Raw genomic sequence first — 27,951 nt, 5'->3', positions numbered from 1 at the left:
AAATCAATGAGGATTTGCAGAAAATAAATGTGTGGTGTAATGACTGGCACTTATCTCTCAATATTAATAAGTGTAACCTGCTGTGTATAACAGGGCGAAAATCCCCATTAATGTACAAGTACAAAATAAATGCCCAGTCTTTGGATGCAGTAACATCCGTCAAATACCTGGGTGTGACTATTCAAAATGATCTCAAATGGAACGATCAGATTACACAAGTAATGGGTAAGGCGAACTCTAGGTTGTGGGCTGTTGTTAGAATCCTCAAGCGATGCAGTCCTTCAACAAAGGAAATTGCTTACAATATGTTAGTTCGTCCAGTCTTAGAGTATTGTTCGTCTGTATGAGACCCTAACCAGTTGGGTCTGATTCAAGAGACTGAGAAGGTTCAAAGAAGAGTGGCAAGATTCGTGACTGTTACATTTAGCCATCGCGAAAGTGGAAGACACTTGCAGACAGTCGACTCGCTAAACGGAAGGGGCTGCACACTAAATTCCGAAATCCGATCTTCGCCATGGATGTAGAGCATATATTATTACCACCAACTCTCAAATCGCGCAATGATCACCATTCAAAGATAAGGGGAATTAGAGCTCTTACTGAGGCGTTCAGATAGTCGTTTTTACCTGGCGCGATCCGCGCATGTAACAGAGGGGGGCGGGGGAGAGGGGATGACTTTGGCGCGAAATGTGCCCTCCGCCACACACCGCTTGGTGGCTAGCGGAGTATATATGTAGATGTAGAAACACTGGCGACAGAACATGAACTGGTCAGACCCGTTGTATGACTAGTCACGCTATGAGGCGAAGGAAGAAGACAAAACAATTTGACAATGTGATGAAGAAATCATTAATGAGAGGTAACACAACTGAACCCATGGCAGAAAGAGGAACAGAAACAAGTGCTAAATCAGTAGCAAAACAGCCTGAAGCCTCGTGGAAACAGCAGGTGAGTGAGTGTAGAAATAGGACCCTCATCGGCGAGGAGGCAAAATTGATAGACGTAATGGAGAAGATCCAAAAAAGAGCAGATCGTGCTTATCTCTTGAGAGTCGCCCAATATACTGTTTCTTCCCATTTATGTTACGCGAAAAGACCATGAAAATAAAATGAGGGATTCGAAGTCACACAGGGACTCACCACTAGTCACAAGCGCGAGTGTGAAGGGAATCGAAGCATTTGAGATGTGCTATACAAAAATGTTGAAAATTAAGTGGACTGATAAGAACAGAAAAGAGGGTGTGCATGGTAGAATCAGTGAGTAAATAAAAATGTGTTCTATACTGACTAGAAGGAGGGGCAGCATGATAGAATATATGTTTAGGCATAAGGCTTACCTTTCATGATTCTAGAAGGGTCATTGGTAGGCAAAAACTGTAGGAAAAGACCAAGATTGAAATAATCTAACAAATAATTGAGGATGTTGGTTTCAGGTAACTCTGAGATGAAGGAGTTGATATGGGACAGGAATTTGTGGTGTACCACAGCAATCTAATCAGAATGCCATTGACCCTAAAAAAAAACACGTTTTCCTCTAGCTGCTATACACAATGGTAGGCAAAACTTAAGGGCGAAAGTAACTTCCTTATGATGTGTCATTGCCAAGTAACATGTTGTTGTTGTGGTCTTCAGTCCTGAGACTGGTTTGATGCAGCTTTCCATTCTACTCTATCCTGTGCAAGCTTCTTCATCTCCCAGTACCTACTGCAACCTACATCTGTTTAGTGTATTCATCTCTTGGTCTCCCTCTACGATTTTTACCCTCCACGCTTCCCTCCAATACTAAATTGGTGAGCCCTTGATGCCTCAGAACATGTCCTACCAACCGATCCCTTCTTCTAGTTAAGTTGTGCCACAAACTTCTCTTCTTCCCAATCCTATTCAATACCTCCTCATAGTTATATGATCTACCCATCTAATCTTCAGCATTCTTCTGTAGCACCACATTTCGAAAGCTTCTATTCTCTTCTTGTCCAAACTAGTTATCATCCATGTTTCACTTCCATACATGGCCACGCTCCATACAAATACTTTCAGAAACGACTTCCTGGCACTTAAATCAATACTCGATGTTAACAAATTTCTCTTCTTCAGAAACGCTTTCCTTGCAATTGCCAGTCTACATTTGATATCCTCTCTACTTCGACCGTCATCAGTTATTTTGCTCCCTAAATAGCAAAACTCCTTTACTACTTTAAGTGTCTCGTTTCCTAATCTAATACCCTCAACATCACCCGACTTAATTCGACTACATTCCATTATCCTCGTTTTGCTTTTGCTGATGTTCATCTTATACCCTCCTTTCATGACACTGTCCATTCCGTTCAACTGCTCTTCCAAGTCCTTTGCTGTCTCTGACAGGGTTACAATGTCATCAGCGAACCTCGAAGTTTTTATTTCTTTTCCATGGATTTTAATACCTACTCCGAATTTTTCTTTTGTTTCCTTCACTGCTTGTTCAATATACAGATTGAATAACATCGGGGATAGGCTACAACCCTGTCTCACTCCCTTCCCAGCCACTGCTTCCCTTTCATGTCCCTCGACTCTTATACAGGGTGTTTTTAAAATGACCGGTATATTTAAAACGGCAATAAAAACTAAACGAGCAGCGATAGAAATACACCGTTTGTTGCAATATGCTTGGGACAACAGTACATTTTCAGGTAGACAAACTTTCGAAATTACAGTAGTTACAATTTTCAACAACAGATGGCGCTGCGGTCTGGGAAACTCTATAGTACGATATTTTCCACATGTCCACCATGCGTAGCAATAATATGGCGTAGTCTCTGAATGAAATTACCCGAAACCTTTGACAACGTGTCTGGCGGAACGGCTTCACATGCAGATGAGATGTACTGCTTCAGCTGTTCAATTGTTTCTGGATTCTGGCGGTACACCTGGTCTTTCAAGTGTCCCCACAGAAAGAAGTCACAGGGGTTCATGTCTGGCGAATAGGGAGGCCAATCCACGCCGCCTCCTGTATGTTTCGGATAGCCCAAAGCAATCACACGATCATCGAAATATTCATTCAGGAAATTAAAGACGTCGGCCGTGCGATGTGGCCGGGCACCATCTTGCATAAACCACGAGGTGTTCGCAGTGTCGTCTAAGGCAGTTTGTACCGCCACAAATTCACGAAGAATGTCCAGATAGCGTGATGCAGTAGTCGTTTCGGATCTGAAAAATGGGCCAATGATTCCTTTGGAAGACATGGCAGCCCAGACCAGTACTTTTTGAGGATGCAGGGACGATGGGACTGCAACATGGGGCTTTTCGGTTCCCCATATGCGCCAGTTCTGTTTATTGACGAAGCCGTCCAGGTAAAAATAAGCTTCGTCAGTAAACCAAATGCTGCCCACATGCATATCGCCGTCATCAATCCTGTGCACTATATCGTTAGCGAATGTCTCTCGTGCAGCAATGGTAGCGGCGCTGAGGGGTTGCCGCGTTTGAATTTTGTATGGATAGAGGTGTAAACTCTGGCGCATGAGACGATACGTGGACGTTGGCGTCATTTGGACCGCAGCTGCAACACGGCGAACGGAAACCCGAGGCCGCTGTTGGATCACCTGCTGCACTAGCTGCGCGTTGCCCTCTGTGGTTGCCGTACGCGGTCGCCCTACCTTTCCAGCACGTTCATCCGTCACGTTCCCAGTCCGTTGAAATTTTTCAAACAGATCCTTTATTGTATCGCTTTTCGGTCCTTTGGTTACATTAAACCTCCGTTGAAAACTTCGTCTTGTTGCAACAACACTGTGTTCTAGGCGGTGGAATTCCAACACCAGAAAATCCTCTGTTCTAAGGAATAAACCATGTTGTCCACAGCACACGTGCACGTTGTGAACAGCACACGCTTACAGCAGAAAGACGACGTACAGAATGGCGCACCCATAGACTGCGTTGTCTTCTATATCTTTCACATCACTTGCAGCGCCATCTGTTGTTGAAAATTGTAACTACTGTAATTTCGAAAGTTTGTCCGCCTGAAAATGTACTGTTGTCCCAGGCATATTGCAACAAACGGTGTATTTCTATCGCTGCTCGTTTAGTTTTTATTGCCGTTTCAAATATACCGGTCATTTTTGAAACACCCTGTAACTGCCATCTGGTTTCTGTACAAATTGTAAATAGCCTTTTGCTCCCTGTATTTTACCCCTGCCACCTTCAGAATTTGAAAGAGAGTATTCCAGTCAACATTGTCAAAAGCTTTCTCTAAGTCTACAAATGCTAGAAACGTAGGTTTGCCTTTCCTTAATCTAGCTTCTAAGAGCATAGCTCGATGAAACTCAGACCATTCATAGAAAGAAACAAATACAGTACGCAATGAGAGGAACAGAAATGAAACTTTTATTCAAAGACAATAATTTCACTGAAATCACCACGGTTGTGATGGGCCCTTGAACGTTACAAAAGGCGGGACATGGTTCTCAATAGGGTGTGTGATCACTCCGGACGGCAGTGCATGCTCTGCAATGTACTGCCATGCGGGGCAAAGAGTTGGTAAGGATTCTTATGGTAGGGCATCCCATTCCTCCACCAGGGAGTTGACAACTGCTGCGTGGTTGTTGGTGCATGTGTAAATGCTGCAGTACTTTTTGTCAACGCATCCCACACGTTCGATGGGATTTAAGTAGGGAGAATTGGCGGAGGAATGGGACGCCTTACCACAACAACTCCTTACCAACCTAGTAGCCAGCATGGCAGCACGTTGCAGAGCATGTACTTCCGTCTGCGGTGATCACACCCCATATTAAGAGCCATGTCCCAGCTTTTGTAATGTCCGTAGAACCACCACAAATTATGGTCATTTCAGTGCTATTATTGTCTTTGAATAAAGGTGTTTATGTTCATCTCGTAGCTTTCTGATACCTTCTGTACTATATTGTAGCAGTTCTTTCTATGTGATCTACGTTTCATCGAACTATGTTACTTGGCAGTGATACAGCGTCCTTAGAATTTGTCCAAAACATTGTATAACGAGAAGTATCTGGACACTTTTGTCATGTGTCAGGCCCTGATCTTGTTTACAGTTTCAACTCAAACGAAATTCAAGACATCTAATACTTCTTTAGAAGTAAAATATTTTAATCCATCCCTGGCCTTGTTTCCAACCTCTTCTCATTTTATTACAACATATGAAACATCAGAGTAGAAAATAAATACCGTACACATCCGGTGTGTGGCAATGGCCTTCAATGTCATAAAGGCCTGTGTATAGCCGACTTCCGTTTGAAGCAAAAACTACCAAAGTTATTTTATGAATTACCTCGTAACGAGACACCCCCAGTTTTTCTACTACTGCCGACACATAACCATTTAAATTTTTACGTGACCGGTGTCAACCGTATTAAACCGTCATGTACAGATTAACAAGAACTGTCGAGAACCATAGTTACAATGAAAATCAGTCACTTTCAGATCAATGCACAATGTATTGGTTTTATCCTCAGTGAGGTCTGATAGGGTGACACTGGTAATGTGAAAATAAAGAGGTTATTTTGTCAGCTACGTTTTCGCGCCTTATTCAATTTACGCCGCAAAGGGAGACGTCTATTACAATTGGTCAATTCCACGTCAGCCATCATGAATTTCTTGAAGTACCAACATTGCTCCTACGTAACACAGTAATTACTAGCAAACCTAAAAAAATATGCATGTAGTTACTCAGCGCTGACTGTCCATAACAATCAAACAGTACTTCATGATATTAAATAAAATAGTGTGAAGTATTTCCCTCTCATCACATGGACTACAATGTTATTATCCATGTGATGATATGCTATGGGCAGCACAGGACGTACGTATGCTGCAGTTTTATGGCCAGTCAGGACATTACAATTATTCTTATAATGATACAGCTGGACACGTAGTAATTCCTTTTCACGCCAGTCATCTTTCCTAGTTATGTATTTAATTTCCTTATTGAGTAGCGGTATCTAATGAATGAGGACTTCGCTGTGATCACTATTGCACTTCCAAAGCCATCCGCTGAACACTCAATAAACGTTTTACACTTATTTAACAGAAAATAGTATTGTATCTACTAGAGAAGCGTCGATCCCTTTACGTCTGTAGTTTAAGCTAATTACTAAAGAAGTGGTGAATATGCTATTAAATACTGATCCTTTACGAAACCAACCTAGTGCCGTGTGTTCGCATTTTTCAACAGGTTTTGACGCCGCAACTAAATGGAATAACATAAATTTTGCGTTTAATCGGAGGACTTCCCATGTAAGGAAGTCTGTCAATTAATGTCATTTGAAAGCAACGTTTGAAGTCAGTTGTTACGTTATTTCTTTGTTGATCTATAAAAAATGTGATTGGCTGAGTGGCGTTTACTTGACGTACGGTTGAAACAGTTGTTATAGCAATACCCGCTTTGGCACTTAGGTGAGCGTAACCCATTTGCGATCTGGTGTAACATTGATTACACTTGTGAATGGTACCTTTCATGGGCATCGTAGAAAGCGTAACGCCTACAAGAATTTAGAGTGACAGGGCGACTTGCAATCAGAGTGAGTGTGAAATCTGTGGGTAAACATATTAGTTATATGCAGTTGAAATATGTGTCATTCGTTAGTAGTATTTACCCATTTTAAACATTTCTGCACAAAAAAAAGAAAAAAACAGCTTTATATAATGAAAAGGATTAGATCTAGTCGTGGTAAATAATTTCGCGTCCAGAAATTTGAACCACCTCACAAACAATGCCAAACCAGACATTTATTATATTTTTTTAATTACCATCTTCCCTGCATCCCGAGATCGTGTACGGCTGTAGGTAGTCGTGTTATGAATGTGGAAGCTTCGTTGTCTTAACATTTCTTGCATTTCCAATATTTTTCGTGGCACACATCGAGTTAAAAACCCGTAAAGGCAAAGCATTTTTTTTATTTCCGTGTTTTCGATCATTCAGTTTATTCAGTAAATGTATGGAATCGTAGTTGCTATGTCTGTATAAAACCTTGCAAATATAATAATATACAACCAGTACCACCGTCGCATTAATTTCACACTTTTATCATATCCAGTACTTTTAATACTTCTTGTGTTGTGCACCACTGAGATCTCCACCTCCCTCATATAATAAATAATGTTTCTGTATAGCCTTTCAGTTTTTGATTCAATGTGCACCATATGTTGCTTGCATGTGATTTCCCTCACCATGTATGACTGTATATTGATAAACATCAATGTAATCAAGTAAATAATAAGCTAGTAATACAAGGTAAACAACAGCTATATAATAAAACTGAGAAGGCAGTAGCTTTCTTACTAGTTACTAGATTACATTTAAATGATATAAACATGAATAATATTAATCAGTGTTATGATAGTTTCTATGCTGTTTTGGCCCTATGTGAAATTGTATTTTTACTTTTTTCACATCCCTGAGGATTATTCTTGATGGGATCTAAAGAATATAATGAATGAATGATAGGTAATTCTCAGTTTTGTAAATGGTGCACAGGACTGAAGTGTAGATTGTCTGTTTAAGAAATGAATCCCAGTAAGTACTTAAGAATTAAGTTTGAATGTAGGTCTAATTTTTTGATAATCACTCATTGTTTTGTGTATTTTGTCCAGGTTGTATATTTTGTCTTTCCTGTAATTAGAGCCATAATCAAAGTAGCACATTTGCTTGCTGTGCCCCATGTTAGCCATATTGTTGTGACTTTATAATATTTTTTGCCACCACACACACTTGCAAGTGATCTTACCTGGACTGCTATCTGTGTAAACAGCAATTGTGTTTTTCCCATATAAGAAAGCAAATACAAATGCGTCATTGCCTTGGTAACTATGGTGTCATTGTTTTATGATGTTTACATCTTTTCAGAATAAAGCATATATTATTTATTCACCCACACAAATTGATTTACAGTGTTTTGCATTATGTCTGTCAGCAATATATTAAAGGTTTTGTCCAGTATCACCTGTACAATTAGAGCTGTATAATAAAACTGGACCAATAAAAAAACAATCAACAGAATACAAAGCTCCATTGTGAACTCTAGGTGGGGTACACAATCTATTTGGAAACTGTTTTTACTGCTAATATTGTGGATGTGAATTGCTGAGTTTGTCCTAAATTAATCACAAATACCGTTAGGGAGTTAATGTTTTGGTACATATGTATGTCCAAAGTTCATGAAGAGGCTGCTCCAAGCTGTTTGATTACCAACTTTTTAATATTCATATTGCTCACTTCTGTAGAATAAATGCTTTTTCGGTCTTAGCTGTATTGCACCAGGTGATTAAACATAGGACTGTACTGAGAGAAAGTATGCCAACAATCCTGTCCATAGATTGACACAAATGAAAGAATTTTCAAAGTGTAAAGCAGGTAAAATTGAGCTACCTGACTAACTTATCCACATGCTGGTGCTCTCCAAGTTCTTATCCACCTGAATGCCTCAGAACTTATGACGTACAGCCTCATCCTGTGTGTGCACGTTTATCTATATATCTGGTACCTTTTAGTCATTTTTATTTGTTCAGAACTGCGTAATACGAGTTTTTGTAAAATTTGGGATCATTCTACTTCAAGTCAACCAAGCTGTCTCATTCCCCATCTCAGAGTTTGAGGAAACTTATTTGTTTACCATACGTAGATAAATAACTATTTGAGCGAAAATTTAGCATTTTCTCTCTCTCTCTGAGATTTCATTTTGTACTTTTTTGAAGTTTGGAAGCTTTGACGTTTTTAACACTGCAATGGTGCATAATGCCACTTGATAACATCTTGAAAGAAATTAAATTTTTTTTGTTAATCACTCAATGTGTGTAAAATTTGGTGATTGTATAATGTAAATTATAAGTATTGTATACAAAATTTACCTAATACCCTTCAGAAACTCATTGAAATACTCACATTTTGGTGTTCCATTTCTTAAAAAAAAAAACAGTTCATCACTATGCTGAAGGTAAAGGGATAATCCCCAAAATATTTTTTTCTGAAATCATTATAATATAATAATAATAATAATATTGTCAAATAATGGGCTATCTAATGGAAAAAAAAACAGAATTAGCTTTTTTCTGCTTGGTGGTAGTATTTTTCATGCTGTAGTGGTAACATTATTTCAATTTTCATTTGATCATCTGACAAAATTTGCTATCATTCAGATATTTGTAAAATATTTTAATTATTATTTTTTATGATTCCGCTGTTGATAATCTGCTTAACAAAAAGCACTTTGTTAAAAATGAAGGAAGAAATGGCAACAGACACGGTTCACAACTGATCAAATAGGCAGTGTTATGAATCTTGGACTATGTGTTTATGGCAAAACTAAGATTTTAAGCAATTATACTTGGAAAACAAAGTGGCATAGTTAACAGCAATTACAAAAAAATGATGTTGAAACAATAATAAAACTTCTGATTCGTTCAATTTCTTGCCCACATTGTGAAAAGTTAAAGTAATTTAAAACGACAATGCTTTTCTGAATAGAGCGCATATACTCAGCTGAAAATTGATACTCTTCCAGTTAATGTTTTAGGATGTTTGACAGTAGCATCTTCACAAGAATTGGTGCCAGAAGGAATGACAACAATGATTCTGAAGGATGAATAAATTGAACTGTACACCATATTCAGTTGTATCTATTTCACTGATGATCCCAAAGAACCACAGACTGTAATATTTACAAGCTATGTATCAAGATGGGATCAAATTTTCATATCTCAAAAGGGATTTCAAATTGTTTCTTAAATTATATTTCCAATTGTGTTGCACATCATTACCGATGCTACTTGCTTCCAACTTTTCTAATCCTAAGTCTAATGGCATAGGAGCAGACGATACCTTGAAAATTATGAAAATATGAAATTTCTTTTTATTGGTGATTATTATGGCTTGAAGTATTCATTGTGTGAATATAAAAGTATTGTGAACCAGATCCTTATTTAGAGGTCTCAAATGTTGGTTTAAATGACAACTTCCGCAGCGAGACACACCTAATTGTTGGTCTGTGACACTCTTCTGTGAATTCATAAGCCTAGGGACATTTTCTCCTGTTCATTTGGCCTTTCAGCTACTAGAAAGGAGCAGTGAATATAGTGAAAACAATAGTAGGTTTGTGTATGGCACATGTACTATTGGAAAGGGGTAATGGTAGGGAAAATCTTATCTACTGAACTTAAGAACCTCTCCTAGAATAATTCAGAAATATAATTATTTTTCTGCATGCTGCTTACAAATCACTGGCAGAGTAATCTATGACAGATGCAATGAAGGAAGTTGTGAATTTAAATGATAAGTGCATAGTATTAATGCATTAAAGACTCTGTAAGTACAATAAAACTAACCTAATGAACCTTACCAGTAAAGCCTTTTATCCCAGAGCAATGAGATTCTAACAATCGACTGTCTTTGTACACATGCATGAAACAGCATTTTTTTAAGTTTTCTAGCTGTATTTTAAAGAAACCTATGGTTGTTTTTGTTTTAAAAATTTGCCCACTAAATGAGTCACTATTAAAATATTTTTCAGGATTGTGATTTTAATATTCAAGTTTCTTTAAAAAAATGTCAGATTGTCAGCAAATATTGTAAATGTACCTTTAAAAAATTTTTCTGTGTTGTGCAAATCTCTACCAGATTTCAGTTAGCTCTCTTGGCAACACCATTTTGCTGTGGACTGTATCACAGTGTAATCTGGTGGATGATACCGTCAGAGATAGATTCCTTTCTGTTGTCACACCACAAGATCTTGATACTTCTGCATATCTGCTTTTGGACTATGATTTGTAGTTTTTAGATGTATGTGTGCCTTGGAGTTTTTCATAAAAAATAGACAAACTTGTATCATGAAAGATTATCAATGAATGTGAGAAACTAATAATTCCCACCAATAGACAATGTCTCCTTTGGTCAGCACAAATCAGAATGTACTAAGTTCAAGGTGTTTTTAGAATACCTTTTGCTGGTTTTGAATGGAAAACATGATTATTTTCCCATGACGTACAACTCACAGTGAATTGTGACCACAATATCCTCATTCAGTAACTTTGAAAGCTTTACCAACTTCAGCATTCTTTTGTGATTTGTATTTCCTAACCTGCAGTTTCATAGGAATCCACAACTCTTTTAGTGCCGTAACATGTTTTCTTTTCAACTTTATTCATGCAATAGATATCATTCTTAGTTGAGTTTTGGGGCCCTTTACTTACAATTTTACTAACTGAGAGCAAATTCATGACGGAGTTTGAGATGTGAATGATGTCAGATTCTTATACTGTTTTATCACTAGTATAAGAAGTCAGATTAACATGTCCAGAAATCTCTGATATTAAGCCATCACAGCACTAAGCTGTTATATGAATGTGGTGTCTGTTCATTTGAATATGTCTGAACTAAGTTATTACATTGCTTGGCACTGTGAAGCTTCCCTCCAGTGTTTGAGGTGTGCATCAAAGCACAAGACTCTAAATATCACATCTCCATTTCAGTAGACTGTTCAGAATTTGCTGCAGGAAAGGCTTTCTTGTGTTCTGACTGTATTATAGTTACATTACCAATCAGTATGTTTTAGGGAGCTGTCTCCTTTATTCCCCTTACTAGAACAATATTTAGGAATGTGACTCAGTCTGTTGCGCAAGTTGCATTTAATGATGTGTGCTGTATGATTTTCTTGCAATGATCTGCTTGGGTTGACATGGTAATGATAATATTGTCCAAATAATTAACACAATGCAGAATACCTTGAATCAGTTGTTCCAAATACTTTTGGAAAATATTGAGTGGAATTATAACCCCAAATGGTAAGTGACTGTACCTGTATAAGATGAATGGCTTATTTGAAACTAACAATTTACTTGACATGTTGTCAAGTGGTAACTGGAGATATGCATCCTTTGAATTTATCTTCAAATAATGGTGGTCCCCAGTTTGTTTCGTCAGTGACTCGTCTGGGTGAGGTAGTGGATAGAGATGTATGATGGACTGAAATTAATAGATGATTTAAAATCACAGCAAATATGTGATGAAATGTTTGGTTTTTAATTACCACCCTGGTAATCACCCACAGTTAAAACTGATGAAATAATGCCTTAGCCTTATAGCTGTGCGAATTCTGCGCAAACAGCCTTGCAATCCGCTAACAGAAGTGAGCGAGCTCAGCAAAATTTAGGCACTGCAGAAGGCTACTGAGTAATGTGCCCCATAAAGTTATGTCCACACCCAACCATTGGTTTAAAAATTTCCTTAATATGAAGTACACAGGTTGCCAGAGCAGAAAAAGCAACTGGGCCTGACAATAAATTGATTTGGTCCTCTACTTTGAAACCAAAACTGATAAAGGCATCTATCTCTAAAATGTTAGTAGCAGCAGATCACATGACTAAGAAGGTTAGGAAGTATCCATTTGTTTTGTGCTTGGTTGCCAGTGACATTTCTCTAAGGAGAGGAATATCTCTGCGGCAGTAAACAGAACCAGGTGCTAGGCCTGTTGCAGCAGAGTCAAACTGAGCTCGTGATATGTGTCCCCTCTGATTAAAGATGTGGGAACACCAGTGTCCAACTGGGATTCAACGGACTGGCCAAACAGCGTCAAGTCCAAAGTGAGCTTTCTTGGTGACATGGAAACCGCCTGCTCTGCAACTGTGACTCTGTGGATTGCAGTGATGCCCTCTCTGTGCAGCAGAGCACACACTCAGTGGGCTGCATGTTGACATGCAATGACAACATGAACACACAGGCCTTAGGACAAGTAGTCCACTGCACAATGCAGACATCCCCTTCTGGTAAGCCTGCTGCTGCAGGCAGAACAGGACTGGAGTTTCTTCCATGTGCATGGCATATTTCACAATGCTGTGGAGGGAAGTCATTTCTGGTCTGCTCAATTAAAAAAGGGCCATCTGTTCAAACAAATTTCGGGCTTGCAGCCGGTCGTCGTTCAATACTTCGCACGATATTTCAACTGGGCACCTGTCAGTCATCTTCAGGTGAGCCGTCACAGACTGGCGATAACGTCCTCCGCTCCGCAATATATAGCGTACTGTAACTATTCTGCGCATGCGTTGAAAACTTGATAGTTGAACAAACACTGCCCGCCGGCAGCGCCCTCGCTGGTGGAATAGCGGAACTCAGTCGCCCTCTGCGTTGCTGTTTGCCACGGCCGTCGACGCACTCTGTCGTCTTCGATTTGAGCAAATGATGAGATTCCATGCACTGTCAAGCTGGTAGCCGCTGTCACGGTTTAACGGATTTTCCGCCAGTCGTATTTCTACGGATTCTTTAATAATGGAGTCCCAGAAAGACGTTGCTGTGGACAAAATCATTGTTTTCTCATACTCCATTGAATGTCCAGTAGAAATACAATGTTCAGCAATAGCGGACTTGCTTGGCTGCAAAAGGCGGGTGTAACGTTGATGTTCAGTGCAGCGTTCATTCACGGTGCGTGTGGTTTGACCTATGTAAGCCATACCACATTGGCACGGTATCTTGTAAATTCCGGCCTTTCGTAGTAACAGATTGTCCTTAACTGATCCCACAAGATCCGCAATCTTCGATGGTGGGCGGAAAACCACTTTTACCTGAAATTTTCGGAGGATTCTTGCTATTTTAAACGAAGTGTTGCCAACGAAAGGAAGAAAAGCTAAAGATTGTTCTGGCATATTCTCCTCTTTATTCACTTCCTGCTTCTTAGTTTTAACTGTTAGTGCCCTGTTAATCTGCCGAATGGAATACCCATTTTCGTTGAATACTGTCTTTAGATGGGCGAGTTCTTGAGATAAGCTATCTAGATCTGAGACAGTATGAGCTCTATGAACAAGTGTTTTAAGCAAACTCATGGTTTGCGATGGGTGATGGCAACTCGATGCTTGCAGGTACAAATCAGTATGAGTGGGTTTCCGGTAAACTGAATGCCCTAGAGAACCATCATTCTTCCTTCGAAGCAGGACATCCAAGAAAGGCAGACAACCATCTTTCTCTATTTCCATGGTGAACAGGATGTTGCTATGAATGGAGTTGAGGCGATGTAGAAACTCCATTAGTTTATCTTCTCCATGAGGCCACACTATGAAAGAGTCATCCACATACTGCCAAAAAACTGTTGGCTTCAGGGCAGGTGATTCAAGTGCTCTCTCTTCAAAATCCTCCATAAAAAGGTTGGCGACCAAAGGAGACAGGGGGCTACCCATGGCGACACTGTCAGTCTGTTCAAAATATTCTTGATTAAACATAAAATAAGTTGAGGAAAGTGCGTGCCTGAACAAAGCAGTGGTATCAACAGGAAACATGTAACCAATCAGTGTCAAAGAATCTGCAAGAGGAACTTTTGTAAAAAGTGAGACCACATCAAAACTTACTAGAAGGTCTACACTGCTAAGATGAAGAGCCCCCAGTCTATTGATAAAATCAGCTGTGTTTCTTATGTGATGTGAGCACTTGCCTACGAAAGGTCTCAGTAAGGAAGCGAGATGTTTAGCTAAATCATATGTAGGAGCTCCAATGTTGCTCACTATTGGACTCAGAGGAAGACCCTCTTTATGAATCTTTAAAATTCACAAGGGTCATCTGTCACTGAGGGGTAGTAGAATGATAAGTTTACTTAAGTCTCACATGAAATGCCGGTGATCTGAATGCCCATGAACTCAGAGGCAGAATTAGAGAATGATGAGTCAGAATCATCTGTTGACCACTGCTTGCGATGGCAATTAACCACTTGGAAAATGTGAATTTCATTTATAAAACTATGCTGAGCTGCTGAAGTAACATCAAAAGACTTTTAAGCACTTCCCTAAGACTAGGGTCGGACTTATCCAGAGCTTTTAGCTGTGGGCTTCCTGTTGGGTGCAAGGCACACAATCACATCTTGAATCCATGATTCCGCTTGCCTGCATGTTGGCAGCCCTTGGTGCTTATTACTGTCTGTGTTGTTTATGACATGGAACTAGTGCGTAGATGCAATAAGATATGACTGCTGACCATAGTATTCACTTAACAAAGCACAGAGATCATTGAAAGACAATTCACTAGGGTCCAAGAGTGGTTACAATTTCTGCACCACTTTGTATAAATGACTACTAGGAGACAAGAGCAAAGCATTTTGTTGCCTACCAGAAATGCCAGAAACAAAACAGTATAGTTCAAAATGGTGAGGTAGACTTTCCAATTTTCCATTGACTTATTGACAGCAGTGAATGGTGATGGGGATGTAGCTGTGGCCACCAAGTGATGTTGTGGTTGCTGCTGAAAAGCGCTGCCAGTGAATAGCAGTCTGTTCTTGCTATTGCTGCCTTAGGCCGGTATTACACTATCAAATTTCTTTGTCAAAGATATTTGATGGTGTAATAGGGAACTTTGTCAAATGTGTCCAATATTTGATCAAATCTAGGGCCTCACTGTAGATTTGATCAAAGCAGTCACTTGTCTTCTGTTCACTGCAATGTGACATGTTACAACATTGAGCACTAGCATCGTTGCAGTGTTCTGTCGTAAGTAGTGTTTTTATAAACACTGCCGGTAAATACAATTAATGTGTGCCGACAACTACAAAATTAATAGAGATGTATGAAAGTGATGAGGTGCTTTATAACATGAGGCACCCTGAATACAAAAATAGATTAAGAAGATTGGAGACCTGACCTGAACTGACCTGATCTAACTTAACCTAACCTAACCCTCTCCTGTAGCAAGGAATCGGGAGTGTTGCAGTGAGTCTGTCTTCTGCAGATGTAGCAGTTCTTAAGTGAATATTGTGCTTTGTGATATGAGGATACACTTCACTGAGCACGTACAGAAATGTATGCTCATCCATTCTCAAGTAATTGATGTATGACTTGACGTCCTCCACTATAAGCTCACGTAACAAGTTTTGTTGAATGCTTTTATCGTGTCATCGTAAAACCCACGGCTTCACCCAGATACATTTCCTTCCCCCCCCCCCCCCCCCCCCGCGCCCCCCCCCCCCCCGCCGCTTCTCTTCCGCATGTGCACATAGTGCAATTGTGGTACATGCAACTGCTGCGGTTAATAACAAGTTGTTGTTGTCAACCATCTTGAACTTTGACGAAAAATATGACGACAGTGTAATACCTCTTCTAGCGTTACGTCAAAGATCTTTGTCAAATATATTTGACGGAATATTTGATCACATCTTTGACAAAGAAATTTGATAGCGTAATACCGGCCTTAGTTCCTGGCACTGCTTCTGTTGCAGTGCAAATGTCGCCATTGCCATTCTTCTTGTAGTGCAAACTGTTGCTGTTGCAATGACATCTGCTGCTGCCAAAGTTTCAGAAACTTACGACCATAACACTAGCACTAGCTACAAATGTGTCACTATAAATACGACTGGCAAGAATCCATCACCAGGTTTTGTGTGTGCCTGATAAAAATGCACAAGCCATAAACATAGCCATGTTCGTCATGAGGGGAAGACAGAAGGAATGTCAAAAATGATAACCAGAATATTCAAGTTCACAACCAGTCTATTTCCAGATAGCAGTTAGGCTTCATTCAAAGGAGCTCATACAGCGTACTATTGAAGAATGAGCCATGGTAGCTTGCATAGCTCGTTGCTGCGAGTGGCTGAACCCACATGAGACACTTTTCATGCGTCTGGTGAAACACTTTACTCCTGAGCTATTATAACTCTGAGCCTATGTCAATATCATTCACTGGTGGGGACATTAAATGCTAGGTATTCCTGACACTAATAGATGACTATTCAAGAAAGATATTTTTGTACACACTAATTGATAAAAATCAAGTACTGGAAGTTATCAGAGATTCCAAGAAGCAAATGGAAAAACAGACATAGTGAAGTTCTTCTCATGTGCACTGACAACTGAAAGGAATATGTGAATGAAGAACTAGCAAACTTCTTGAAGGAGAAAGAAATAATTTATCAAACACCAGTATCTTACTCACCAGAACAAAACAAAGGTAAGTTAATGAGGATGAGTTGGAAGAACAAACCTGTAATGTTCGGATACAGTAATGCTAGTGTTCTGCTTGACACAGTCAATTTGCCTAAATAACTGAGCATAATGCTGCAAAGTGATACGAGTTGGAACGCGCATGTGAGAACTGTGGTAGGGAAGGTGATTGGTCAACTTTGGTTTATTGCGAGAATTTTAGGAAAGTGTGGTTCACCTCTAAAGGAGGGATGAGTACCAGGTTGAATTGAAGGAAGGCATTGAAGCAATTCAGAGGCGGGGTACTACATGCATTACCAGTAACTTCAAACAACACGTAAGTGTTATGGAGTTGCTTTGAAAACTCAAACGGGAATCTCTGGAGGGAAGGTGACATTCTTTTTGAGCAACACTATTGAGAAAACGTAGAGAACTGGTATTTGAAGCTGACTGCTGAACGATTCAACTGCAGCCAACATACACTGCACATAAGGACCACGAAGATAAGATAAGAGAAATTAGGGCTCATACTGAGGCATATAGACAGTCGTTTTTTCCCTCGCTCTATTTGCGAGTGGACTAAAAGTGGTACGGGGTGGCTTGCAGAGTATCTGTGTAGATGTAGAGGTAGAAAGTAGCCAGAAGGTATACACTGCCAGAAAAAGGTATTTGAAGCGGAATTACTTAAAACATATTGGGGGGAAACAGTCTTTGCTGCCTCTTACCTTATTAATAGATCACCAGAAGAGCCATTAAAAAAAGAAAAACCTCAATAATTAAAAATATTTGGCAGCAAGGCCTTCATTCTTTTACCTAAAGCAATCAGGCTTAAATGTGAAAAGAAGAGCATTGAATGCATACTGGTAGGATATTGTGAACACAACAAGGCGTAGCATCCATTTCAACCCAATCTACAAAAATTAATAAAGGCAATATATGTGATATTTAAAGAAAATACTGTTAATAAGAGTGATGATATGACAGTGCCCAAAAAGTTTCAGTAACCAGAAAGATTATTTATTACATTCATGTGAGGAGAAACATACACAACTAAGCAAGGTGATTCAGAAATAGTTTCGTCTCAGGCTGTTATTAATGAGAATAGTGGCGGCTCGAGACATATTTTACCAGATAAAAATCAAACGCTCAGATCATTGAGAATTCTGAAACCAGTAATGGTGAATGATTACATGCCCTATTACCCTGCAGACACACAAAATTCAGATCAGTTATCATTAGAAGAACCTGCACAAAGTCAAGAATTGCAAAAATGCCTTCAGGCAATGAAAGAAGAGTTATAGTCACATGCTGAATCTGACAAGAAAAAGGCATTTTACCCTCACATAAAAGTCTGGTAGATACCAAATGGATTTTAAAAACTAAAAAGGATCTCCAAGGATGTATTTTTAGATACAGTGCATAGCTAATAGTAAAAGATACACACAAACAGAAGTTTTAGGCTAAGATGAGACATAAACCCCAGTAAGCCTTTACAATTCGTTAGGTATCTTTTTGGTTCAGCTACTGAATAGGATATTGACATTGGTTACCTATATGTTATTACAAGATTCCTACAGGGCAATTTGAAACAGGAGATTTATCTCTATGTTACTGGCTACGTACTTGATGAGTTTTGTTTCTTTCTAGTTTTTTATCACTCACTTTTATTTAATATTCACTTGTAACAGCTGTGGCAGTGAAAGGGATGATTTTGAAACCTCCAATATCAATAAAAATTTATTCACATGATATGAAAGAAATACAGCGTGACTTTACAATGCTTGCAATTTAAAATGCCTGTCACTTGAAACTGACATCATATGGGTGGCCGACATTTACCTTCACACACATTTCAGGTCTTCTACAGAAGTTAGACATCAAATCTCGGAGGACTGGCAGTGTAATTTGATTAACTTCCTCCTGAATTTGATCCTTCCTGGATGGTATGTGTGGTGGCTCACACTGGAAGATCTGAGATTTGAAATGACCCTAAAGGAAGAAATCATGTACTGAAAAGTCAGGGATCTTGGAAGTCAGGAAGTGTTCCCATTGTTCGAGATGAGGTGCCAAAGAAAGATGTTCTGTAGTGTGTTAATGGAATGTTGTGAGCTATGGAATGTGACCCCATCTTCTTGGAAGAATATATTTGCAGTTGCAGGAAGATCCGCATGCTGTTACACTAGGAAATGGTTCAACATGCAAACATAACATTATGTATTCACAGTAACAGAGTGCCATGATCATCTTCAAATAAATAAGGCCTTGTGATTCCAAGTGGTGATATGCCACACCACACTACCACTTTCTGACTGTGAAGTGGTGTTTCTTGAAGCATTTCAGGGTTTTCAGGTGACCAGTACCTCAAGTTTTGCTTGTTAATAAAGTCTGACACATAAAAATTGGCCTCATCACTCATGACAAGATTAATGCACAGCCCTGGGTTGTCATTCATGGCTTCCAACATTTCCTGGCAAAAGCATAGCCTCTTTGGGAGTTTATCTGTGTTCACTTATTCCACTATCTGAATTTTGTATGGGTGGTATTGCTGTTCCTTGGGAAATATTTGCCACAAACTGCAATCCGATTTGTCAAGTTGCACCATATGCATGCATGCAGAACACGTGGGATTTCAGCTGAAGGCTTCTTCCACTCTTGCAATGTTCTCTGGAGTGCACACGCATTTTGCGCTTCCACCCCTCTTTCGCACCATATCACCCATTTCCTCAAAGTTCATTACCCACATTTGATGGGTTGGGACACGATGTGTAATGCTGTAATGAGCATGAAATACAAGTTGCATGGCTAGATAGTAGTTGTTTTCACAGAAAAAGCACGTTTTTTCACCAGTCCACAAAGCTATCTTGACTGAACATCTATATCAGCGTCAATGGCAAAGGTTCATTGTCCAAGTGGCACCACTGCTGTTTTGATTCCTAACATAACGTGTCATTTCCATAGTTGCCAAATCACCCATTTCATTGACATATCTGTTATTTCAAAAGGGTTTATGTCTCTCTCTCTCTCTCTCTCTCTGTGTGTGTGTGTGTGTGTGTGTGTGTGTGTGTGTGTGTGTGTGTGTGTGTGTGTGTGTGTGTGTGTGTGCGTGCGTGCGTGCGTGCGTGTGTAAATTCCTCCAGTATATCTTGTATTGTTAATTTTCGTTTTTAATTTTCATTTTACAACAGAGCCTATACCTGAATTCCCTCTCTGCTCTAGATAATGAAACACACAAGCAGATGTATGTTTAAATGGGTCTCTTCTTTTTATGCATTTGTACTAATACTATTACACACAATTTGGTGTCAATTTGAATATTCTTTCAACTCCACTCTTTGGACTGCAAAATTCTGCAATTTATTGATCTCAAATAATAATTCTGGGGCATATCAGGAAACTAAGTACTATTTTGGAAAAGACTTGTAAAAACATTTTTTTCAACCAAAATTTGTTTTTACAAGAAAGAACGTTTCTTAAACTTTTTTTCTACATTGCTGCCACCAGTATTCAGACATTTGTCATATTGAGGTAACCAACAGTTCTATGCCCTCTTCATAGAAAAATGCCTCCTGTGAAGACAGCCACTACTGCACACTGTTTTTTGCATCATCGTCACTGTCATAGCACCTTCCTCCAAAAACATGCTTCAAATTCAAGACCAAGTGGTAGTCAGAATGTGTGAGATTAGGCATGTACGGCAGGTGATCGGGCCTTCTGATGAAGTGACACTGTACCTTGACTGAGCATTGTTTCGAAGTGCACACTGAAGTTTTTTCTATGAGGTGTGTTCAAAAACTTCCAGAACATTCGTAAAATTGAGCCAATGGTGTGTTGGAGCGAAATGCAGTTGTCTTTCCTGCTCATGCCTGTGTATAATGTACAACTGCTGGAAGTTTCATTCTTGAATGTCTGTTAGTTGTTCAGTGCAGTATTGAGCAGAACATTGTGTCCCACAGTGTGTGAATTCTGAGATGGCAGAGTTCGAGGAGCAATGCATTTGCATTAAACTTTTATGAAACCCAAGAAAACCTTTACAGAGACGCACCAAATGATACAGGAAGCCTATGGTGGTGAGTGCTTAAGCCATACTCAGTGTTATGAATGGTTCACACGGTTTAAAAATGGCCGCACAGAAGTTAAAGACAACCCTCGTTCAGGACGCCCATTGATGTCTATCGACGACGCTCATGTCAGGTACATCAACGAAATTGTGCATACCAATTGAAGACTGACTGTCCGAGAAACTACAGAAGAATGTAACATTTCAGTTGGATCATATCATGAAATCCTGACACAGCATCTCAGAATGTACCATGTTGCTGCCAAGTTCGTCCCATGAGTCAAGACCAGAAAGACCTTCTCCTCACACTCTCTGAAGAGCTTTTGGATCGAGCAAATGAGAACGAGATGTTCCTTAAGAGAGTCATAACTAGTGATGAGACGTGGGTCTATGGTTATGATGATGTTGAGAACAAGGTTCATTGTTCAGTGGGCCAGTAAAGGTTCTCCAAAACCAAAAAAAGCTCGCCAGATCAAGTCAAATGTCAAAGCCATGCTAATAGTTTTCTTTGACTTTGAAGGATTTATTCTTCATGAATTCATGCCACAGGGACAAACCGTCCATCAATGATACCATCGGGATGTGTTGCGATGTCTGCGAGAAAATGTGAGAAGGAAACGGCACATAATGTGGCGAGGCAATTCATGGCTATTGCATCATGGTAACGTGTGGGCACATTCATTCATGTTGGTGTGTGACTATTGCACAAGAAATGAAATCATTGTGCTGCCTCATCCTCCATACCCTCCAGACCTTACCCCTGAGGACTTTTTTTATTTCCAAAGTTGAAAACCCTGTTGAAAGGATGAAGATTTGCAACGATGGATGAGATAAAAGAAAATTCCCAAACGACACTTCGTGTGATCCAGCAAGAGATGTAACAAGACTGCTTCCAGAACTGGAAATGACAGTGGGAGCAATGTATCAATTGTGGAGGAGAGTATTTTGAAGGAGACCATGCGCAATAAGTAAAAGGTAAGCATAAAAAAATTTGGTGGACAAAGTTCCGGAATTTTTTGAACAGACCTCGTTTGCTTCCAAGTATTGTACCACATTTATGATTTCACCTCTGGGCAGGAGCTCAGCAAGCAGAATGCACTGTCTGTCCCAGAACACATTTCACATGATTTTTTTGTGCTGACAATATCGTTTTGAATTTTAGTTTTTTGGGGGATCGTGAGTACCTCCATCCTATCGACTGTTGTTTTGAATGTGGATTGACATGGTAAACTGAGGTTTCACCGCCACTCACAGATCTGTTTAATCTCCTTCATCACTGTATCAGGTAAGAAATGTCAAAGTACTGCCAGGTTACTTCATTTTGTGGACTTCTATTTTTGGAATGCAAGGGGAACATAATTTGCGAAAATATAAGTGATCTGTGTCAATCTTGTGCAAAACAGCTTTTTAAATTTATGGAATCTCATCCCAAAGCATTCTTGTTGTGAACCAACAGTTTTCACAAATTTTCTCATTCACTTTCGTAATCAAATTGTCATTGAAAACAGAAGGGCATCCACTCCGTGCTTTGTCACGAACATTGATTCGTCTGTAATTGAATTTTGTCACCCACAGTAAAAAAAACAGTGAACCAAAGAGATGAGTGGAAATGTGCGGAATAGCGACACTACTGCTGCAGTGGCAGTATAATGAAATGGTACTTACTTTCCAGACACGCCTCATACTAACGGCAATTGGATTTCTAAGGTCAGCATCATTGTTTATTCAGCTAAACATCATGTAGCAAGATGTAAGAACAGAAGTAGGTGGTCACGGCCTATGATCCTAAAGAGTTTGCCCATGTTCCCTCAGTCTATTACTTCCAGTTTTCTGTCACATGGTCAGAACACCAATGTCTCAAAAATCTGCAGCTATTGTGCACTAGTGTGGTATACAAGACACAAAAAGCTTTCCAGAATGACATCTGCAGCCATGCGTGTGCTGCTATGCAACTTCTTGGCAGATTGTAACTGTGTATCAGGCCAAGTCTTTAATCCAGAACCTTGCATTTTCACCACATAAGGTTCGAATTCTCATCTGGTGCTCAGTTTTAATCTGCTAGGAAATTATGGTGCTGAATTTTGCCAGAACTATCATCATAGGAAGTTCTGAGTGCTTATAAATCTGAGAGCCTGCAATTACCGCAAACTTAGTCCTTTCTCACAACAGTAACTATATTAAATACAAATTCCTTTTTCCACAAATTAGTTTTAATTTCATAGTATTGAAGCTATATAAAAAATTTTACATTTGTTCTTTATTTTAATGAATATGCACATAAAAGAGAATAACTTACAATTCATACGTGAACGTAAGAGTTACAATGAGTTACCAACAAATGTGATCTTTTTCTTGAAGTCCTACTTTGCATAGCACGTGACAATTTTTTTTTAATTTCAGATTGTACAACAGCCAGCATGAGCAGCGAGTCTGAAGAAGTGCAGCCGAGTAAAGATGTTGAGGAGAAACTTCAAATATTACACCTACCAACAGAGGCATGTAGTAACAGTTCCAGCCCTCTCTGTCTTCAAAGTTTACAATGAGCTAATATTTTATTTATTTAGTTGTCCTTTTGCCATTTAACATAATGGTATAGGATATGTCAAACACATTAAATGATGTAATTGTGTAATTGCAAGCATTGTTGCACAATGACAGTATATTGCTGAGCACAATAATATCACTAGAGTTTGGTCACTAGTACACCAGCAAGGCTGTGCAATGGTCGCCATTGGTAATAGAGGGAAAGTGAAAGTCAACATTTGTGCAATGGGACTACAGTAGAAACCTCAAAAAAACTGACAGTAATTGAACTGGCATAGGGATTTATGAAATTAATTGAAAACCAAGTTCAAGCAAAAGTTGTCACAAGCCAAAATCCACAGTGCCAATTTTCAGGAAGAGAGAGATGTCTATTCTGACATTGCTAATGTCTCTGCCTCATTATCAGAGACAGTGTCATATTCACACAATACTAAATTCCTCTCCCTTAGATTGATACATAGTGCCTCATCCATTGCCTCTGGGATGTCAGTGTCTGATGTAACTACATATGGTGAGGCCAGATGGACTGTGGGGTGTGAGGGACAGCTAGGGACCGCATTTGGTGGGCTGGGAGCAAAAGATGGTGTGGGTGGTAGACAGGGTTATATCTCCATTAGCATTCACTTCTGTTCTGTGAAGGCCTTTAATTGCTACTGTGGCTCCCGACAGTATCACAGATATCAAGGATGCCACACCGAGGGTGGAGGTGAGTTAGTACAACTCATCATTGATGGCAGGTACATTTCCAAAATGCTTGAAAGTGGCTAAAGTCATCCCAGTCTTTAAGAAAGGTGAAAAACTCAACACAGAAAATTACACACCCATATCGCTGTTACCTGTGTTTGGTAAATTTTGGATAGACTAGTTCACCAAAGGCTAATAAATTTTCTTGATAGGAACCAGATATTATCTGATGCCCAGCACGGTTTCAGAAAAAAACAAATCCATGACAACTGCCATATATGAGTATTTACACTGCTCTAGACAAAAAACAAAAAGCAGTTGGGCTCTTCCTAGATCTGTCTAAGGCATTTGATGTCATAGACCACAAGATTCTTCTCAACAAACTGGAGTCATATGGCATCAGAGGCACTCCATTAAACTGGTTCAGCTCATACCTGACAAATAGGAAACAAAAAGTGTCAATAAAACACAACAACCAAGGACATATCGAAACATACTACTCTGACTATTGCAATATTACACAAGGTGTGCCCCAAGGCTCAACACTTGGACCAGTGCTCTTCCTTGTGTACATAAACGACCTACCGTCAAACATCAATCCCAGCACCAGTACACTCTTCGCAGATGATACCAGTATCCTCATAACAAGCAAAAATGAACATGAACTCCAATAGGCCATGAATGGAAATACAGACGAACTTGGTGATAGGTTTGAGAAAAACAAGCTCATAGTTAACACAAAGAAAACCACTTACCTAAACTTCCACCTAAGATCAAATAAAATTATGCCTGTTATGAAATTACACGGTTCCCAAATATCGCCAAATACAGAAACAAGATTTCTAGGCCTATGGATTCAGGATAATCTAAAATGGCAAACACTCATTAATAAAACTAATAGAAAGCTAAACCAAGTGTGCTATGCCCTACGAATCCTTGCATACTGCACAAGCCCGGAAACTGTTCACACAGGCTACTATGCACACGTCCACAGTGTAATGCAGTATTATATTCTGGGGAAACTACACATAGCCCAAACATCCTCATCACCCAAAAGAGAGCTATAAGAATAATGAAAAAGGCAAAGCTGACTGATAGCTGCAGACCTCTCTTCCAAAAGTTGCTCATCCTACTCCTTGGCAGCCTGTATATACTAGAACTATGCAAATTTGTAAAAAGTAATATTACAAAATTTAATAAAAATGTAAATGCCCATGTCTATGGTACTAGACAGAAAATGAAACTCCATGTTAAAGAAATGCGCACCTCTGCCTTTAAAAACTCTCCCTTCAACAAAGGCATTAAAATATACAATAGCCTGCCATCAGAAATAAAAAACAGTATGTCCCTGACTGTATTTAATAAAAAATTAAAATCATTCCTACTTGATCACTGTTTCTACAGTGCAAGTGAATTTCTGCCCCACATGGGTGGAAAGAAACATGAAACAAATTGCAGAAAAGAATTTTGTAAAGAGTAAAACATTAATGCAAGTATGTGCAAAAATCTTGCATCTATATCATCTGCTACTAAGCAAATTAAGTGCAGAAAGAATATCCAACCAGGTACTGTTGTGTATATGTGTTAGAGGAATATAGCACTAAAATACAAATGTGTAACTGAGTATGTAATTTGTGTGTCCATAACTTCTCAGAAAATATGTATGTAAGCTCATGTTTGTGTAAAATTTCGGCATATTACTTCATGGCACCAAATTATCACAATGTCCAACATCAAATGTATGTTTGTGCATCACCATGTGCATGTCATGTACAGTATTGATTCAGAGGAAAATAAATAAATAAATAGATAGATACAAGTGAGCTGGCCACTAGTGTGTTTGCGAATCTGACTGATCTGGATGGGGAGACATGTAGTTTCAGTTGTCATGGCCAAAACTAATTACTGTGATATTCTATGGCCACAACTTAAAAATCCTGGTGCCCTCTGTGGCCATTGACAGTGCCCTGTGATGTCCCTCGATTCTAGTGGAAGGCGTGTACTCAGATATGAAATTCTGCAGAATAATAGGGGAGAGTATAAGGGGGGCTCAGAGCTCACTGTGTTGGGCAATGTCACAAGAGAGACAAAATAAAGTGAAGGTGGTTTTTCTCGGTTGAGCACAGCAGCTTCTCAGTGCGAGATGGCTGCGGCTTTCATTAGTTGAACTGTCAAGGTTGCAAGGGTCTGAATCTGACACTGTGAGAGAAGTAATGGTTAGCACAGAGTGTAGCCATCATTGTACACATTTGCGCACGCGGTGAGTAGACTGTAAAACTTACAGCAGAGTATGATACACCAACTTTGAGAGCTTAGCAAAATGATTATTCTGATACATAGACTGACTGTGCAGATGATGTATTTAATTAGTTATTGAGCCAAGAGGTGATTTGAAATGAATTATCATATTAACTTTAATAACAATTGCATTAAATAAGCCACAGTGAAGATCCACCTATCATGTGAAAGCACTCATTGAGATGCAGCAAGTGAACTACTTACATGCTTATTTGTGTACATAATTATCCAGTGAGAGGCATATAACATTCTGCTGGGAATGTGAGTAAATATAATTGTTTAAAACTGCCAAAAGTAATGTTCACTTTGAAATCTCATTAAGTAGTGTCACCAAAAATGAATAACAAAAACGGTTCCCTCACCGCTATGGAACACAATGTGCTTGTACTGAAAATTTATACTGAAACTAATTAGAATGAATATGTCAATAAAGTTCTTGGGTGTTGTAAATTCAGTGATGGAATTTAACATTCAACTTTTAGATCTTCGTATCTGCTTGGCTGCTGTTGTCCATTACATGTTATGTAAGAAATTATAGCAATCTTGCCACAATGTGGAAATGATCAGTGAAAGTGCAGGAGTTGCAATGAATTCTTTTATCACTGCATAGATGGTGTGCAATGATGAGCAACTGGCATTACATACTGTCTACATCTTGAATCTTAGAAAACTGGCTACAATCTGCATAATGACAATGCTGTTGTACGTCTGTTTATACTTTTAGTAACAATCAATAGTATTGTTTAATATGCAAATTCACAAAATTACAACAGGAAATCAATACATAGAAATAAATTGTGGAGAGCGTAATTTAGGTATATTATTTCCTGATGAGTACCATATGTGTAAGTAGTTTGTGAAATAAAAAATTTTGAAGCATGGAACAATATAGTATATGGAAGTTAAAAAAGCAAATTGCATGTGATTAATTTATAAGCAAAATATAAGTTCCGCTGTTTTCCTAACATAAATTGGAGTTACAAATTAAGTATCCTTTAATTTAATATTAGCAACATAGTTCAAAATGATTGTTAGCACTGAAAATCAGTATGTGTTTACATTTGTAATAAAGAACTGCATATTTTTTCTTTAATTACAAACAATGTTGCAAACATTTCACATTGTTGGTCTATTATACAGCAGACTTTGATGAAATAATGCATATAATGTGAACAGAATACGAGGCAAATATAAATTCTTGTAAACATTAACATTAAAGAATTTAGCTAATTAGCAGCTCCAATGTTAACAAAAATATTCCTACCAGTTACAGATCTAAATATTAAGTATACTTGAATCTGATGTGGTCATGAGGTTTCTAATTAGCTTCTGACCAGAACTTCCATATTAACTGCTGTGTAACTCACTTAGTATTTAGTATCAAATTGCAAATTTTGAATATTTGACAATATTTTATATGCATATCTGAGGCTTAAATGGCTCTTTGGAGCATGTTCTGTAACAGACAGTTGAATCAAATGTTCAATTAAA

General features: G+C 38.9%; 1 protein-coding gene across 3 annotated transcripts in view; it reads left to right on the top strand.

The window, feature by feature from the left end:
- LOC126262350 (F-box/WD repeat-containing protein 9-like) overlaps positions 1–27,951 on the top strand; it is a 131,117-nt gene that overhangs the window by 5,102 nt on the left and 98,064 nt on the right. Inside the window, exons 1-2 of one of the 3 annotated variants that reach the window (XM_049958923.1) lie at positions 5,766–5,802; positions 23,335–23,429. In XM_049958923.1, the coding sequence (XP_049814880.1) occupies positions 5,787–5,802; positions 23,335–23,429 (111 nt within the window). In that variant the 5' untranslated portion in view covers positions 5,766–5,786. Of the gene's footprint in view, positions 1–5,765; positions 5,803–5,904; positions 6,521–23,334; positions 23,430–27,951 lie in introns of those variants that run through there. The other 2 variants (XM_049958924.1, XM_049958925.1) reach the window with 2 other exon arrangements.

The sequence above is a fragment of the Schistocerca nitens genome, chromosome 6 (assembly GCF_023898315.1).
Source record: "Schistocerca nitens isolate TAMUIC-IGC-003100 chromosome 6, iqSchNite1.1, whole genome shotgun sequence".
Classification (NCBI taxonomy): Eukaryota; Metazoa; Arthropoda; class Insecta; order Orthoptera; family Acrididae; genus Schistocerca; species Schistocerca nitens.
Note: the sequence above shows the minus strand (reverse complement) of the source record. Positions and strands in the feature narration are given on the sequence as shown.